General features: G+C 54.1%; 1 protein-coding gene across 4 annotated transcripts in view; it reads right to left on the reverse strand.

Annotated features, from left to right (window-relative positions):
- LOC105494409 (EPH receptor B2) overlaps nt 1-13816 on the reverse strand; it is a 205412-nt gene extending 191596 nt beyond the window's left edge. For 3 of the 4 annotated variants that reach the window (XM_071098829.1, XM_071098828.1, XM_071098825.1), the window contains exon 1: nt 12236-12378. In XM_071098829.1, the coding sequence (XP_070954930.1) occupies nt 12236-12296 (61 nt within the window). In that variant the 5' untranslated portion in view covers nt 12297-12378. Of the gene's footprint in view, nt 1-12235; nt 12379-13711 lie in introns of those variants that run through there. The other variant, XM_071098836.1, reaches the window with a different exon arrangement.
- Between the last annotated feature and the right edge of the window lie 2800 nt (nt 13817-16616).

A 16616-nucleotide genomic window follows, 5' to 3' on the forward strand; every position in this document is an offset into this window, starting at 1 on the left:
TTTCGTGGGTTCCAAAAAGGCCCTGCGGGCTCTGGATGAGGCTGTTCCCAGGCTCTGCCTCCCCGTGAGAGGCGGAGAAGCCCCATTCAGGCGGGACGCATCCCACTGTGCGCTAAGCCGCTTTCTCCCCACTTACACGTTTCAGATGCTTTTTGTCCTTCCGGCTTCCCATGGACTCAGGCCAAGTGACAAGTTGGTGCCGTGGACATATGTCGTCGCCATAATGGGAATGTTGACCCCACGCTCTCTCCCTGCTGGGGCCAGGCAGCTTGCACCCCGCCCCAGTGCTTGGCATGCCCCGTTCTCAGTCATACAGGACTCCTTCCAGCTCCCCAAATACATCACACACTCACGGGCCTCCTATCCGGATCTTTGCAGATGCTGTTCCTGTTGCCTGGAATGGCTGCCTCGCTGCTTCTTCACCTGGCTCTTCCTTAAGAATCATCTTAGAAGTTGCCTCTTCTAGGACGCCTTGTCTAACCTCATTGTATAGTTCAAGAAGCTGAGGCTCAAAGACCGAAGAGGGCCAAGGTCACACTGTTAACTGTCAGAGCCAGAGGTCCAATCTAGCATGGTTCTATTCTAAGACCAGCTGCTTTTCATTCATTCTGCCAACTCTACCTCCCTAAAGAAGAAACCTAGGGAAGACATGCTTTCTGCCTTCGAACACAGCAGATGCCTGCAAGATGGATCTTATGTTCCCGGATTGTTCTGGAGGGTGGAAAACAGGGGCCATGCAGGGAAGTTACAGGGAAAGAGACTCCCCATTTCAAGGTGAGGAGGCATGTTTGAACACCTCCCAGTGCCTACCAGCTATGTGACCTTGAGTAAGTCCTTGAACCTCAACTTCCCCATTTGTACAACGGTGCCAACAATACCCTTGCTATTTCTTTACCCCAAATACCTAAACCAGAGGTTGTAAACTGCCAGACAGGGAGTCAAATCCAGCCAGCAAACATGGCTTGGTTTGGCCAGAACTGTATTTTAGAATAAAATGAGTAAACATTCAAAAACCAGTTTTCAGACCAGGCATGGTGGCTCATGTCTGTAATCCCAACAATTTGGGAGGCTGAGGCGGGTGGATCACTTGAGGCCAGGAGTTTGAGACCAACCTGGCCAACATGGCAAGACTCCATCTCTACCAAAAAGAAAAAAAAAAATGCTGGGAATGGTGGCAGGTGCCTGTCTTTACTAAAAATACAAAAATTAGCCAGGCATGGTGGCACTGTAGTCCTAGCTACTCAGGAGGCAAAGGCCCAAGAATTGCTTGAACCTGGGAGGCAGAGGTTGCAGTGAGCCAAGATAGCATCACTGCACTCCAGCTTAGGCAACAGAGCGAGACTCAAAACAAAACAAAACAAAAACCAGTTTTCCCATAAGCATCAGAACTTTGCAAATCAGGGTGGGTGCAATGGCTCATGTCTGTATTCCCAGACATGGGATTTTTTGGGAGGCTGAAGAAGGAGAATCGCTTGAGTTCACAAGCTCGAGACCAGCCTGGGCAACATGGTGAAATACTCTGTCTCTACCAAAAAAAAAAAAAAAATGCTGGATGCAGTGGCAGGTGCCTATGGATCCAGCTACTTGGGAGGCTGAGGTGGGAGAACTGCTTGAGCCCGGGAGGTCAAGGCTGCAAGTGAGCTGCGATTGCATCATTGCACTCCAGCCTATGAGACAGAGTGAGACCCTGTCTAAGAAAAAAGAGAGAGGAAAAAAAAAGAACTTTGCAAATCGGAAGATCTGGCAAAACCGAACACAGATTCCTGTGTGACAACATGGTCAGGAGTGGGTAGCACCTGCCTCCTTTAGACTGGACGTGTGCTCTTCCTGGGGCACTATTATACTTTCAACAGTCAAGTCACAACGCGGGCCAGCTCACAAGTCTGGGGTCTCTGAGCAAGACTCTTGTGATTTATTCCCTGTATTACGTTAGGCCAGATTTCCCGGTCAGTCAGCAAACAGAAGCCCAATTTCTTGCTCCATGGTTTAATGTATCAACTTTGACTATGTGTTGCTCAGGTCCCCCTCAACTATCTTTGGAAGTGACGCTCAGAGCTCAGTGATCTGACCCACTCACTTCACTGTCTGTCCACATTTTCATGTGCTCTGGGCCAACCTGTGGTCCAAACTTAATTTGACAACTGGCCCATGCCTTTAGAAATTTTTCTTTTCCTCTAATGCTTCCCCACTCCTGCGATGACCTCTAGCCAAGGTGGGAGTGACAACCACAGTCACCCCTTTACCGGGTCTTTCATAGTAGAATGAAGAACACAGTTGCTCCTCGGCACAGCCTTCTGTGGTGCCTGAAATTACGATGCCCCTTTCACTGACAAGGAAAATGAGGCCTAGAGGGGTGAAGTGACTTGCCCCAGGCCACAGGAGCACCTGGGACCCATCCTTTCAGTTAAATCCCACCAGCCCAAGGCCCCTTTCTCTGGCCTTACACCTCACACTAGGTCTTGAATATCTACAACTCCAGGCTACCATTTTTCATGAATTTTAGGTGCATGCATTGTGCAAACATCTATCTAATATCTGTCAGGAGCCAAGCTTTGTGCTGTACATGGTGAAGTGGAAAGTCCCTGCCTTCTCAGAAGAGGCAGATAACACTGAAGACAATTCAGGGGGTAAGTGCTGGGGGTAGGGTGGGAGGGAATGAGGTTTCTGGCTTCCTGTTACCTCCCCACCCCCATCCCTGGACTGGACAATAAACTACCTGTGAGAGGCTGTCTACAAATATGGCTGCCAACAATTCCTCCCACTCCTAAACACGAAGCCACTCCTCCCAGTAAGGGGGGTCTAGATTCAAGTTTGGACCACGGGTTGGCCCAAGAAACATGGAAAAGAACAGGGTGGAGTGGATCAGGACATGTTGAGTGGGATGCTGGACAACAACCCACCATTAAATTTTCTGTGCTAAACAGTTGAGCAAGAAATGGGACTTCTCTTCAAGGATAAAACAAAAAAATCAAGCCCAGTATAATTTCCTTTTCCTTGAACCTGATGAGGAAGCCTAGGATGAATCTGAGCTGGTGCTGTGACTGGCTTTGACCAACAGAAGGCTGCAGGGGGGGACACTTTGTGACATTAGAGCCCAGTCCTTAAGAAGTCTTGCAGTTTCCATTTCACCATCTTGCGAGCTACTTAGCATGGATAGAGGCGCAGTCTAGACTAGCAAAGGATGCGAGATAGAGAGGAGCATGAGTGGACCAGTCTTCCAGCCTTCTCTATGAGGGCCTCAAAGATGTATGTGAAGCCATGATGGAACTTCCAGCCCAACCTAGCTGAGTGCAGCCTCCTGAGTGATCCCGGCTGACAACCTGGTGAACAGAATAAGCGCCCAGCTGAGCCCAGCCAATCCACTGAATCAGGACAACTAAGAAATCATTATTATTTTAAGCCAGTAGGTTTTGTGGTGGCTTGCTAAAGATTAGTGATATGCTTTTCAGGAGTGGAGTCTTGTACTTTTTGTAGCTCTCCCTTCCCTTGCCTGAACCCTGGCACTGGCCACTGAATCCTGGAGCTGGAAGAGGCCTCCAAAACCACGGAGTCTCACCCCTGTCATTTTATAGAAGAGATAGCTGAGGCTCAGGAGGTCACACAATTAACTCCAGGTCACACAGGGTAACAGAGGTAGATCCAGGAGGCAAACTCAAGTCTTACAGGACTGAACACCAAGGGTACCTCTCCACTGACTTGCAACACACCAATACAAATGTATGTTGCAAGTCAGTAGAGAGGTACCCCTGGTGCTCATACATTCTGTCTTAAGAGGCAGTCACTATTCAGCTGCAGCCAACTGTGGCCATGTGGGAATGTGGGCCCAGCAAAATCACATTGTCTGACTTTTCAGAGATGCCAGAAACAGGACTTTTCTGTAAAATCTCTTGATTTTCGAACGTTGGCTAAGAATTCGAACTGGATGGATGAGCTATTAAGATTGGCCCTGGGCTTCAAGCTTGGTCCAGCTGCTGGCTTTGGGCAAGTCACATTGTCTCCCAGACCTCAGTTCTCTCATCTCTAAAGTGGGCCCCGTGGCTCCTGCCCCTTTCAGGATGGCTGTGAAGTCCTGATGAGCTATTGTATTTGGAAGTACAAGCTGCAAATGGCCCTGTGACGGTTCCATAGTCTCCGTTCTCTGTGGAAGCGCCCCTTACAACATAATGAGTTAACACCCGATTTGTCTAAGTTAGAACAACATTATTCTGACCATTATGACAGAGATTGCATTTTTATGGCAGGTTTGTGAGTTCCAGGACCCTCCCACTTGCATTATCTCAGGATGTTGATGGAGTTGGAGGCTGGACAGCTGCCTTAGAGACCCTCATCAGAGCCAAGCCTTTCCTCTGAGCAGGGAGGCACATTCCAGAAGTGGAAAAGAGCATGAGCTCTGGAGTCACCAGACTTGGGTTTGAATCCCTGCCTCACCACTCCCTAGGTGTCCTTGGGCCAGTCACTCCTCTCAGAGCTTTGGTTTTCTCATCCGTAAAATGAGCATAATAATACAAATGACCTGTGGGGCTCTTGGGGCAACTGCACAAGGCAACACACATAATGCTGTTAGTACAATGACTGACACAAGAATTGACAGCTGCTGGACGTGGTGGCTCACACCTGTAATTCCAGCACTTTGGGAGGCCAAGGCAGGTGGATTGCCTGAGGTCAGAGTTCAAGACCAGCCTGGCCAACATAGTGAAACCCCATCTGTACTAAAATATACAAAAAATTAGCTGGGCGTGGTGGTAGGCACCTGTAACCCCAGCTACTCAGGGAGACTGAGGCAGAAGAATCTCTTGAACATGGGAGGCGGAGGTTGCAGTGAGCCGAGATTGCGTCATTGCACTCCAGCCTGGGCAACAAGAGCGAAACTCTGTCTCAAAAAAAAAAAAAAAAAAAAAAAAAGAATTGACAGCCATTCCCATGATCATGGCAGGGAAGGTGGTGCCTGGCAGGCACTGAGCCAAGAAGGAGGGCACGGCCATGAAGGAGTCTACGCCTTTCCCAGATTAGGGAGGCTGAACTGGAGTGAGGAGGGGGCCTTTGAGAAAACCTGGATGGAACTCTGAGTGGGCAGGCTAGAGGGGCCTCTCAGCCACTTAGCAAGCCAGTCAGACCCTTGCCCTCTAAGGCTCAGAACAGAGTGGGTGGGGGAGAGCTGGAGATGGAAAACCTGGTACACTGGCCCCTTATTCCCCTAATGTGAATTGAGCTTCCCATTGGTAGAAAGCAAGGATGGCAACCATTAACATTTATTGCAAGCTTAGCACATCTGAGGCACACACTCAGCTTAGTCTTCCTCAGATTAACACATCCATCGCTCACAACCATCTCAAGAGCTAAGAACAACGATTACCCCCATTTTAAAGATGAGGAAACCAAGGCTCAGAGATGTGAAGACACAAGCCAGAGGACACACAGTACGGAGCAGTCTGACTCCACACACTCTTCCTGTAACCCCCCAGGCTCTGCTGTTTATAGAACAAGAGAGAAAGTGATCACGGCTAAGCAAAGGCTCTGTGGGACTTCAGAGAAAGGGGCAAGTCATTCTGGCCGGGGGCACAAGGGTGCTGCTGACATTTAATGGTTATGGAAACTAATAAAGAATGGGCACAGCTGAGTGCCAGGCGGTTCTGCCAGTCACAGTACACAGCATCTCATTTAATCCTTGCCATGAGCCTCTGACACATGCGCGGTACCTCCAGTTTCCAGATGAGGAAGCTGAGGCTCAGAGAGTGGATCACTTGGTCAAGGCCACACAGCAGGCAAGGTCCCCTCTTCTGAGGACACTCCCCCCCTCCCCGCAGGGGCTACGGCAGGGCAGCAGATGGCTCCAGGAAGCTCACCTAGTGAGGGTGTCCTAGGAAAGCCCCCAAATGACACGGGGGTAGTGGGGAGACAGGTGTCCCCCTCCTGCACCCTCCGGAAGGCAGCTGCTTTAAAAGGCCCTAAAATGCTTTCAAGGCAGCCTTATCAGAGGGCCTGAGCTGATCCCAATCAGGGAGCCTCCAGGTGCTGCCACAATCAACAACTGCCCGCCCGCTGCCCCACCCCTGGGAGCTGTGCAAACATTCTTTCCTTCCCTGCCTTCCCCCAGCTAACCCTCTTTTTATGCACAAGCCAGTGGCAGCCAGGGCTGGTGGGTGCTAACTCTGACTGATTTCACTTCATTTCAGTCTTTTCCAGTTTCCTGCTGAGGTTTCTCTTCCTCTTTCCCAGGAGTCCTGTGCTTTATCATAGGCCGCTGGGGGGCAAATTTACCTGCCTAATGGAAAGACCTGGAGAGTGTGTTAAAAATACAGACTTCCCAACCTTGTTCCCCATCTCCCAAATCTCCAGCTAAGTCAGGCATGCAGGTGCCAGGTCAGGAGACGGGTCCTTGTCAGAGGTGTGGCAGATCCTCCTCTGCCAGGAGGCCCACCCTGCTCTGCATCTCCTCCACCCTCAGTGGGAGCATGGGTCCCCTGCCTTGCCCAGCCCAGGCATCCTGTCACCCAGCGGGCTCCATCTGCCCCTTCCTGTTAGGGGCCTTTCTGTGTGCAGAGATCCAGTCTCCAGTCTAAACTCACAGGTGAGCTCTGGGCAGCCAGAGTTGACCAGAGGCTACCACAGGCTGAATGCCCAGCAAACTGGCCCATAGAATCTGTCCCAGGCAGGGTGCAGTGGCTCATGCCTGTAATCCCAGCACTTTGGGAGGTCGAGGTGGGTGGGTCACTTGAGGTCAGAAGTTTGAGACCAGCCTGGCCAACATGGTGAATTCCCGTCTCTACTAAAAATGTAAAAAAATTAGCCGGGTGTAGTGGCACATGCCTGTAGTACCAGCTACTTGGGAGGCTGAGGTGGGAAGATGACTTGAACCCAGGAGGCGGAGGTTGCAGTGAACCGAGATCGCACCACTGCACTCCAGCCTGGGTGACAAAGTGAGACTATCTAAAAAAACCCCGAAAAACCAAAAAACCTGTCTCCACTTTGGCACTGATGCAGAACCTTGAGGAAGTAGGGCCAAGGGTGCCTAGGATAATCCCACAGGAGGGAGGGGGCCCATCCAATGTTCTATGACAATTTCAGGGTGATTACAGATCCCCAGGACTTAGGAGGCTTAGGGACCCCAGACGAGAGCCCCCCTGGACTAGGAATATGAGTATTTTCCCCTGACGGGGCTCTGGAGAAAGAGGCAGGGATGGAGTCTGAGTCTATCCACACTTGGGGGGTTGCCATCCCAAGTCTGGGGGAAGTTGGGAGCTTGTGGGGTGGGTTAGGGGGAGACACTGAAGGTTGATCTGGTGCCTGGACAAACTAAATGCCAAAAAGGGGGCCACATCGCCATCACTGAGGGAAGAACTTCAGAGGGGTTGAGACCAGCATTTAATGTCCACAGCACTCAATGAGTGTCTGACACAGGAACCCAGGAGGCAACTGAAGTGCAGGGAGTCTGCGCTCCTCGCCCCAGAGCACACAGCTGGGATTTGAACTCACGTCGGTTTGCCCCTGAAGGCTATGCCTTTTCTCTACCACACACTGCCTGTGAAGTCAGCTGGCCCTGTTCCCCACCGCAGGCAGAATCCCTTCTCCAGACCAGCCCCTGACATGAACTAGGTGCCTGGTGACTCTTTAAAAATATATGGATGGATGGAGAAATGAATGAGTGAATAAGTTAACTGGCTTTCAAATTCTACAACATTTAGGTTTTAAATCTAAGCCCTGATTTCCTGGCTAAGACAAATACATGAAAGCAGCCTCCTTTAAAAATGAGAAGCAAAAGAAACAGACGTAAAAGGAAAACCAATTCCAAATTAATCCCATGGAAGGTCGCTGGGTCTTAGACAGGTAATGCCCCAGAGGTGGGCCCAGTAGGGTGGAGGTGGGGATGGGGGTGGGAGAGTCGAGTTAGGGGAGGGAAGGAGGCACGTTTCCCCCACCCCCCATCAGAAGTAGACTTGTCTACCTAGCACACAGTGGCTGCTGGCCCATCTGAATGCTCTGCTCCAGCTGAACTGGTCTATTCATTATACCCAAGCCCCTTCTTGCATCTCTACTCAAGCCATTCCCTTGGTATCTCCCTCCAGGAAGACCTCCTTGATTTCCTCTGCCAGATGGACCTTCCTCCATCTCCACATCATTCTCCCAATACTTATCACATAACACAGTATCATATATTCATCTGTCTGTTCACTCAACATTCAATTCATTCCACGTTCCTCAGCTGACAATGTCATTCCATTACTGAGCACCTGCATGGCTGGGCACAGTTCTAGGCACCGGAGATGTCATAGCCAACATGGCACATGAAGTCCTGGAGTTTATAGTGTAGTGGGCAAGGCAGATGCCAAACAAGTCTTTGATGCTTCTTCAGGTGGCGATGGGTTTTATGGAGCAAAACAAAGCAGGTGGGATGGAAAGCAGCAGAACTGGGTCTGTTTTAGAAGAGAGAATCAGGGAAGGCCTCTGGGGAGGTGGAATTTGAACACAGCTCTTCAGACCAGAACTGTGGACACAAAAATGAGGCAGATGGGTCTCTGCCTTCAGGGAGCTCACAGTCTAGCGGGGAATCGACAAGCTGGCTTTACCGGGACTGTCCAGGACCAGATCTGGCTCATCTGAACGTCATCACACATTGCAAGTCAGTGATCTTTCCAAGCATGAATCTGGCCAGGTCCCTTGATAGCTCAAGAACCTTCAAGGACTCCTTGCTGCCCTCAGCATCTGATCCAAACTCCCCAGCCTTCCATTCTAGCCCTTCAGGACCTGACCGCCCCACTCCCATTCTCAGTCTCAACCCGCACTGCTGCCCTCAACACCCCACCCTCTTCAGACACATCAAAGCAAGCACCTGATCATCCTGCCTCCATGTCTTTCTATGGACATAGAGACATGCTATTTCCTTTTTTAGGTAAAATTCTCCACATCCTCTAAGTTCCAAAGTCAACCTCTTTAACTCTTGAGAACACAGTTCGTTAGCATGACAGGTGGCTAAGAAAGTTTCATAGCAGGGAAAATGGGTGGTGAGAAAATGAGGCAAAGCATAACGGCATAAAAGATGAAATAACCCTGTTCTGTCCTCAACTGCCCCTGCCGCCCCGGGGAGTTCACAGCCTCCTCTGGGAAGCACGTTGGACCCCATATCACACTCTGTCTCACCCACTCTTTTCCCTGTCAGCTTGTCCTATCTCCTTGCCTGTCCTGGAGTCCACCACCCTGCCAGTCAGAGAAGAAAGTCCATCGATATTTGGAGAGCAAATGAGCAGATGTAAGGAGGCTGATTTTCTCGAGACCTCGACCTTTGGATTCCATCTAGTGGCGGGTCTGCCACTGGCCTCCTGTCCTGTTGGATGTTTCCCCAGTGCTCTTCCATCCTGCTCTAAGCCCCCACTTCACATGCTCCATGCTTTCTTTCCCTTGGTGGCAGGGGCGGTCTCACGGTTTAGGGGAGATGCTAAGCTTACCATCCTAACCTAGAAGCCCCCCGTATACACACACACTCTCTCCTCTCTCCCATTCCGAAGGTTGGAGATGGGGATTTCCTGGGGCCTTAACCGGCAGGACAGCCCTTTACGGGCTGAGGAGACAAGGAAGGAGGAAGGGAAGGAAGTGGTGACCATGTGGCTCTGGGTTCTGGGAGCCAGAGGGGTCCCCCTCCTACTGCTCCATGGCCCAGTCCTGTCTCTACAGACTGTGTTACTCTCAGGAGGACCCTGGTGTCTCCCAAATGTGCACAGGCAGCACCGTCCATCCCTGGCTTCGAAGGGGGGACTTCTCCCATCCGTCATCTGTTCTGATTCTCACAAACACCCCAGGAGACAGGCAGGACAGGTGCTGTCATCACCCTCATTGGACGGAGAAGGAAAATGAGGCTCAAAGAGCGGAAGTAGGGTGTAGACGATGGACTCTACAAGAGATTTAGCCAGGCCATTTTACACCCAAAGAAACTGAGGCCCCTATAGGGAAAGGACCTGATCCAGGGTCCCATAGTAAATGAGAAGCAGGCCCTCTGACCTCCACCTCGCACCATCTCCCCATCCATTCGGCCAGCTCCTTATTAACCGCTGATGGACTAACTTCCTAGCGTCCAGGGGGCAAAGGGAAGAAGAGCCTGAGGCAAGCATTGGGGTGCCTGCTGCAGCCCTCCTCCCACCCTGCTGTGGCTTCCTTTCCCCACCCTGCCCCCAAGTGGCAGTCCAAGTAGCCATACCCTTCTGTGACATCAGCGCCCACCAGCCCTGTGTCCAGGGCCAGGGTCCAGACTGGCCACAGCTCACCAGATTCCAACCAGTCCCTGCCAGGGCAATGGCTGGACAGACGTGGCCCTTCCATCTACCCCGGAGTAATTAAAAACACACCCAGGCCTCTTCCAACGAAAGAGGGGCCAATTTTCTTCCCCTCCAGCACTGCTGACTGCAACCTAAATAGCAATATTTATGCCAAGCTCCCCATAATACTGTAAACATCCCAATGTATAGCGGGCCAACACATGAGTCATTTCCCCAAAGCCAGAGTTAATAAGTGGTACCTCAGTCATATTCCACAGAGCTCCCGCCAGCAGCCGGGCCCCAGGGCTGCCCTCCACACCCAGGGCCTGTGGCACCCTCGGTGCCCCAGTGGCCCCACTCCGGGAAACCGCAGGCAGCCGCCAAATCCCCCAGGAGCCGGAGGACAGCTGCCTCAGTGCCAGAAACTGTGGCTGCCATCCAGGGACACCACCCCCCCAACTCCCTGACTGCGGTCACTAAAGTGCTCATTACCGAAAGAGAAACTGAAGTTGTAGCACAGGGTCCCCCACAACGCCTTTCCCAGAGGCTGCAGCCCCCACGCCTGGTCTGATATGTTTTCTTAGGCTACAAGAAGGGAAGGGGCTTCCCACAACCCCAAAGTGGCCTGAGAAGTGCACACAGACATCATCCCTCAGCCCACGGGAGCAGAACCCTGGAAGGGCTCACGCAGTGTAGGGGCAACAAAACTCAGCTAAGTGAGTGCTGGTTTCAAAGAAAGACCACAGACCTGGGTTCTATTTTTGTCACCCAACGGCCCTGGGTGAGACATTGGACTTTCCAGGGCCTCAGTTTCCGTATCTGTTAAAGAGAAGTAGGAATCATACCTACCTGGCTTCCCTAGAAGGTGTATTTTGAGGTATCCAACACAATTGTGGGCGGGAAAGCACTTCGTAAAGCTTAAAGTACCTTGTCAACTGTGCAGCACGTTGTAAACCACAGAGAGCTGCGTATAGTGCGAAGTACTTCATAAACTGTAAAGTGGTTTGAAAACTGTAAAGTGCAGTACACGTGAGAACCATTATTCATGTTCGCTTCTTACCCTGCAAGCTCGGCCATTCCTGGTGGACACACCCAGACCGCACTAACTTTCCCTCCAGAGCAAGCTGGCTCGGGAGACCTAGCAGCTACCCCTGCCCCCCTGGGGGTCGGGTGGTACCAATACACGAAGCCACGGGGAGAGGGCCCGGCGACCCTGGCCAAGGCCAACACATGGCAAGAGCATCTGGTCCGGCCCTGGCGGCAGCTGGAGAGTTCCCGGGGCTCCAGCCGCCACGCTGAGCGCTGCGGCCGCGGGGCGGTGGCCGGCGGGGGTGCCCAGAGACCCCGAGCGGCGGAGAGATGCCCACAGACCCATCCCCCGCGCAGTCCTCTCGGGGAGGGGACCCCATTGTACGCCGCAGGCGATGGGCAGGCACCGACGCGGGGGCTGGCGCGCTCCCTTCCACTCTGCCAGTCCCCGCTCTCCGGGGCGCCGGGCCCCATCTCGGGGGCGCGGGCCGGGAGCCCCCCACCCCGGCCAACCGCGGTGCCTCCCACCCTCTGCTCCCTGCCAAACTTTCCAGCCCCGACCGCGCGCCGGCCTCCCCCCCGCCCCCGCCACCCTAAGGCCGGACCTGCGCCCCTCCACCCCGTGCCGAGCAAGACCAGGCCGGCGCGAGGCGGCTGCCCGGGCCGGGGGCGGCGAGCGCGCGTGGGCAGCCCCCAGCCCTGGGCGGCGCTCGCTGGGCTGGCTACAAAGCCTCGGCAAGATGGTCCCTTCGCCTCCTCCTGGCACAGTCAATCAGCACCCGCCGCTCCCCGGGCGCCCGCGGGGCCCGCTCCTCCCGGCGCGGCCGGACACACCTCCCCGCGGCCACCTGCGCCCGGCGCCGGCCCCCGGGCAAACTTTGCGGGCCCCAGAGCGGAGGTGGGCGCCGGCGGCCGCCCGTGCCCGGCCGCTCCCCGCCCCCATCGCCCGCCCGCCCGCTCACCTTCCACGGCGGCGAGCAGCGGCAGCAGCAGCAGCGCGGCCCCCAGCCTCCGCAGGGCCATGGCTGCGCTTCCCGGGGCCTCGGGCCGCGGCGCCGCGGGGCCCGTACGGCCCGGGCGGGAGCGCGCGCCCCAGGCTCGGGGGGCCGGGGGGGGGCGGCAAGGCGCGGCGCACACACAACCGCCGCCACCGCGCAGCCAGCAGAATGAGCCATCCAGCCCGGGCAGAACGGGGACCCGGGCTCCGCCAGCGCTGGGCACGGCCCACCTGAGCCGCTGGCGCGGGGGGAGCCTGGCCGGGCCGCCGTCCCCCGCGCGCGCCCCAGCCCCCGGCGGCCGCGCGCCGCCGCGAGCCCCGGTCCCCACACCACGATCTCAGGGTCACCCGGGGGCAGCGCGGGCGCTGGAGCGCGGCGACCCCTCTCGCCCGAGCCACTGAGACCCCGGGCTCCCCCCGCGCAGCAGTGGTCTCTCCCGGCGCTGTGGCTCCTCCAGATAAAGCAGCGATTTCAGCCCAAATGTTTCTCAATTTTTATTGAATGCTGCAAAGCCGGAGAGCGTCTGGCGCGGCTGACAGGGGCAGGGAGAGCGGACGGGGGGGCGGGGGAGGGCGGGGGAAGGGGCTTCCCAAAGCGGGGCCGGCACTACCTGTCAGGGCAGGGAGTCCCACCCCCTCGCCTCAGCCCTGCCACCAGGGTCCCTGCGGCTTCGAAAGGGACCGAACTGCTATGAATGGAAAAAAAAAAAGGGGGGGTGGGGGGGCATCTGGGAACAAAACAGGCGGCTTTCCCAGGCACTGGGGCTGGGCTGGGGCCTCCGAGTGGGAGATTGGGCCTTGGTGCTACCCGAGGGCCCGGGGTAGGGTTGCGCGGGGGGGCGGGGGGTCACTCGGCACTGGTGGGCTGGGTCCTGGCAGGCAGACCCCAGGCCACCCCTCCCTGCCCCGTTGTTCTGAGCGGGCCCGCGAGCCCCTCCCTGCATACTCGTCTATACATTAGATTTCTCCTTCTCTGTTGATCTTGCTTCCAATGCAGTTTGGGGATGGGGAGAAGGAAGTCCATGGGTGAAGCTGGGGAAAGCCCCAGCCACCCCCACGCTGTGGAATGGACCTGTCTGTGCAGCCGTGGTTTTGTGCATGGCCGTCCCTTCAGGGAGAACACAACCCGAGTCCCAACCCTGTGGGCCCTGCCCTGCTCTGACAGCCTTCATCACCATCATCATTAACAGACTTTACTGAGGTCTGGATGGTGGGCGGCTGCAGGGGGCCTGCAGCAATCACCCAGGCTGAACCCCTGGCGGTTGGGAGCCCACTCCTGACTAAGGAGACTTCATCAGGAGCTTGGAACTCTGTGGAGTGAGTGGAGGAGCAGGTGGTTTAAGTCGAAGGCAGTTTAAGTCTATGCTACCCACATCTCCTGTGTCTCTTTGTCCCACATACTATCAAAATGTCCCAGCAATCCCTTTCCTTCAGTCCATACCAAGAAAATGAGGTATCACAGGCTTTGGGAATCCATCTAAGGTTTGGAAAATTGGGTCGTCTCTTGAAGCTTCAAGAGTTCGGTTGAAATGGGTCTCATCCTGGAAGGCCACCAGGAGGAGGCAGCCTGGGAGGGAGACAGAATAGGAGTGAGCAGGGAGAGAGGAGAAACAGATTTCCCCCTATTAATCCTACAGACCCCTCACCAGGGTCAAGAGCCAGTGGGATGGGGCTGGCAGAGCCACTACTGTTCCTATTTGAGTGAGCAGGGGGAGAGGAGAAACAAAAGATTTCCCCTTTTAAGCCTACAGACCACTCACCAGGGTCAAGATTCACTGGCGTGGGGCAGGCCTTTATTTTCAGTTCCTGCCTGTCAGGCCTTCCAGGAGACCCAGGGTTTGAGGGACCCCAAGCTTGGCCCATCTTGAGGCAATCCTCCCTTTTCTGGACAGAGCAGCTTTAAGCTCTGCCCCCCTCCAGTGCATCCAGGTGCTAGACACTTCCAAATTCAAGAAGTCATTATTGAGCACCTATTATGTACTGCACAGGTTCAGATTTTTTTGCTGTTTCTATTTCCTGGGACCCTTGACTCCACCTACCCACGGCCAGTGGTTACTTCCCTTTTTGCTTCAAAATAGGAATACCAGTGACTCTGCTTTATTGAGGACCTGGTACCAGGCGCTAGGCTGAGCTTAATTTCTTGTCCCCCTTAATCTTTCCTACTCTGTGCAGCAGGTGCTGATCTTTTCATATGATGAAACTGAGGACCAGATAAGTAATTCGTTCAAAGTTAGACGGCAAATCAGAGCTAGGATTCAACCCCAGGTCTGTCCAACCCCAGTGCTGATCTCCTTGTACCTTTCACAGAAGCACAGAGCTCAGGGCTCTTCCCACAACCTATTTCACAGATAAGGAAACTGAGGCCTAAAGAGGAAAGTGACTCACCCAATGTTATCTGATGAAATAGACATCTATCCAGGACCTTTACCTGGCAAAAATAGAAAATTAGTGATCATAATTAAGTTCCCCTTCTCTCCCATCCTTTTCTCTCTAAACAGTATTTTATTCCCCATTTGGGATCCTATGGGGTGGCTGGGTTCTGCAGTCCGGCCAGGCTCTTCCTCCCTGATTTCTTGGCAACCGCCTTCAGCTGTGCTTTTGTCCTAGCTGTGCACTCCACCTGGTTGCCTTCTTGGCTTTAAAGACTTGGATTTAGCCTCACCCCGGCCCCCATCAAGAGCTTAACTGACATTGCCTTGCCCCTCTCTGACCAACCTATTTGCCTATTATCTGTTCCCCGAAAGATAATCAGCTCCACATGGTCCATTGCTGGTTTCTCTGATGGATTGTTTCTGATTTGCATGTTATCTCTACAACTCCAGCCGACTGTGAGCTCCATGAGGGCAGTGCCTGGATGCAAAACTATACTGTACACTGCCAGGACAGGAGGCCCCCAGGGAGCATCTGACCCAATCCCCTCCTCAGCAGAGGAGGAGGCGGTTTAAGCTTCATTTGTCTAATGACAACAGCTACTCGAATTTGCAATCACGCTTTAACAGTTTACAAAGCAGCGTTCACACCCATCAACTCGACTCATGCTAATTCAACCAGCCTATCCTGCGAGCCAGCCTGGCAGCCAGGGAACGCCATTTTTCAGAAGGGGAAATTGGGACCCAAAGAGGGGCCACTTGCCCAAAGACACGTGGAAGGTTTGGGGTTTTTTGTTTGTTTGTTTTTGGTGCAGCTGGAGTGAGGCTTCAGTGACCCATCTTGTCTATGTCTCTTTCCATCAGAGTTGATTGACAAACATTAGTTGGGCACCTCCTGAATACCAGGCACTGGGGAGGCAGGGACGCAGCTGTGCATCTGCCAGACAAGGCCCTGCTCTCTGGGAGCCTCCATTCTGCTGCAGAGAGACCCACATATGGACAAGCTCATAACGATAACAGTAAGTGCAAGAAAGATAATGATCAGGGTAATGGGGCAGCACTGACGGAGGGCAGGGGAATCAGGGAAGGCCTCTTAGGCAACATGACAGCTGAAAGCTGGACAGCGAGGAGTCCACCATGCCAACATGTGGGAAGAGAGCTACAGGTGGAAGAAACTGCGGAGGCAAAGGCCCTGAGGTGGGAACACACTGGGTACCCTCTGGGAATAGGAGCTGAAGTACGGCAATCAACTGGGGCGTGGAGGAGGTTATGTCGGGAAGGGAAAATATGGATTGTAGCTTAAGTGCAATGGGGGGTCATGGAGGATTGTAAGTTGAGACTGGATAGATTGGAGGTGGAGGAAATATCATGAACTCGGCCGAGCAGGGCCTGGGGGACCCCATGTGTTAACCCATGCCACCATCCTCCTGGTCTATGGGGCTGGGCTGGCCTCTAGAGCTCCTAGATGGAGACACCAGGGGTTCTCTTGACTTGCTTCCCTTAACTTGACTCCCTTAACTCCACTCCCCAGCCCTCCCTTCACTTACTGTGTGACCTTGGGCAGGGCACTCATCGTCTCTGGGCCCCACTTGCCACAAATGCCAAATGAGGGCATTGGGCAAGGTGGTTTCTCTGAGGCCACTTTCAGCCCTCTCGTTGTCGTGGATTCAGTGGGGGCAACAGGACCTTGGTGAGGATCTCAGCCATACCAGAGGATGCCAACGAGCTCTATAGGCTCCCTTTGCTTTCCCTGAGACTCCTTCTTCCTGAAGGGAAAGGTAGTGGGGCTCCTGAAGGGGGGCAACGTGTTACACTGAGTGGCAGAGCCCAGAGAAAACATAGAATAGACATCCCCTCTCGGTGTAACCAAGTCTCTGACTCCCATCCCAGTGGCTTTGCTGACTGATGCGGGATTGATGGGGTCGCATGGCCATTTGTGGGTCAAACTATCCCTATAGCCAGTGCCAGGCCACGGGA

Source organism: Macaca nemestrina, chromosome 1 (genome assembly GCF_043159975.1).
Source record: "Macaca nemestrina isolate mMacNem1 chromosome 1, mMacNem.hap1, whole genome shotgun sequence".
Taxonomy (NCBI): Eukaryota; Metazoa; Chordata; class Mammalia; order Primates; family Cercopithecidae; genus Macaca; species Macaca nemestrina.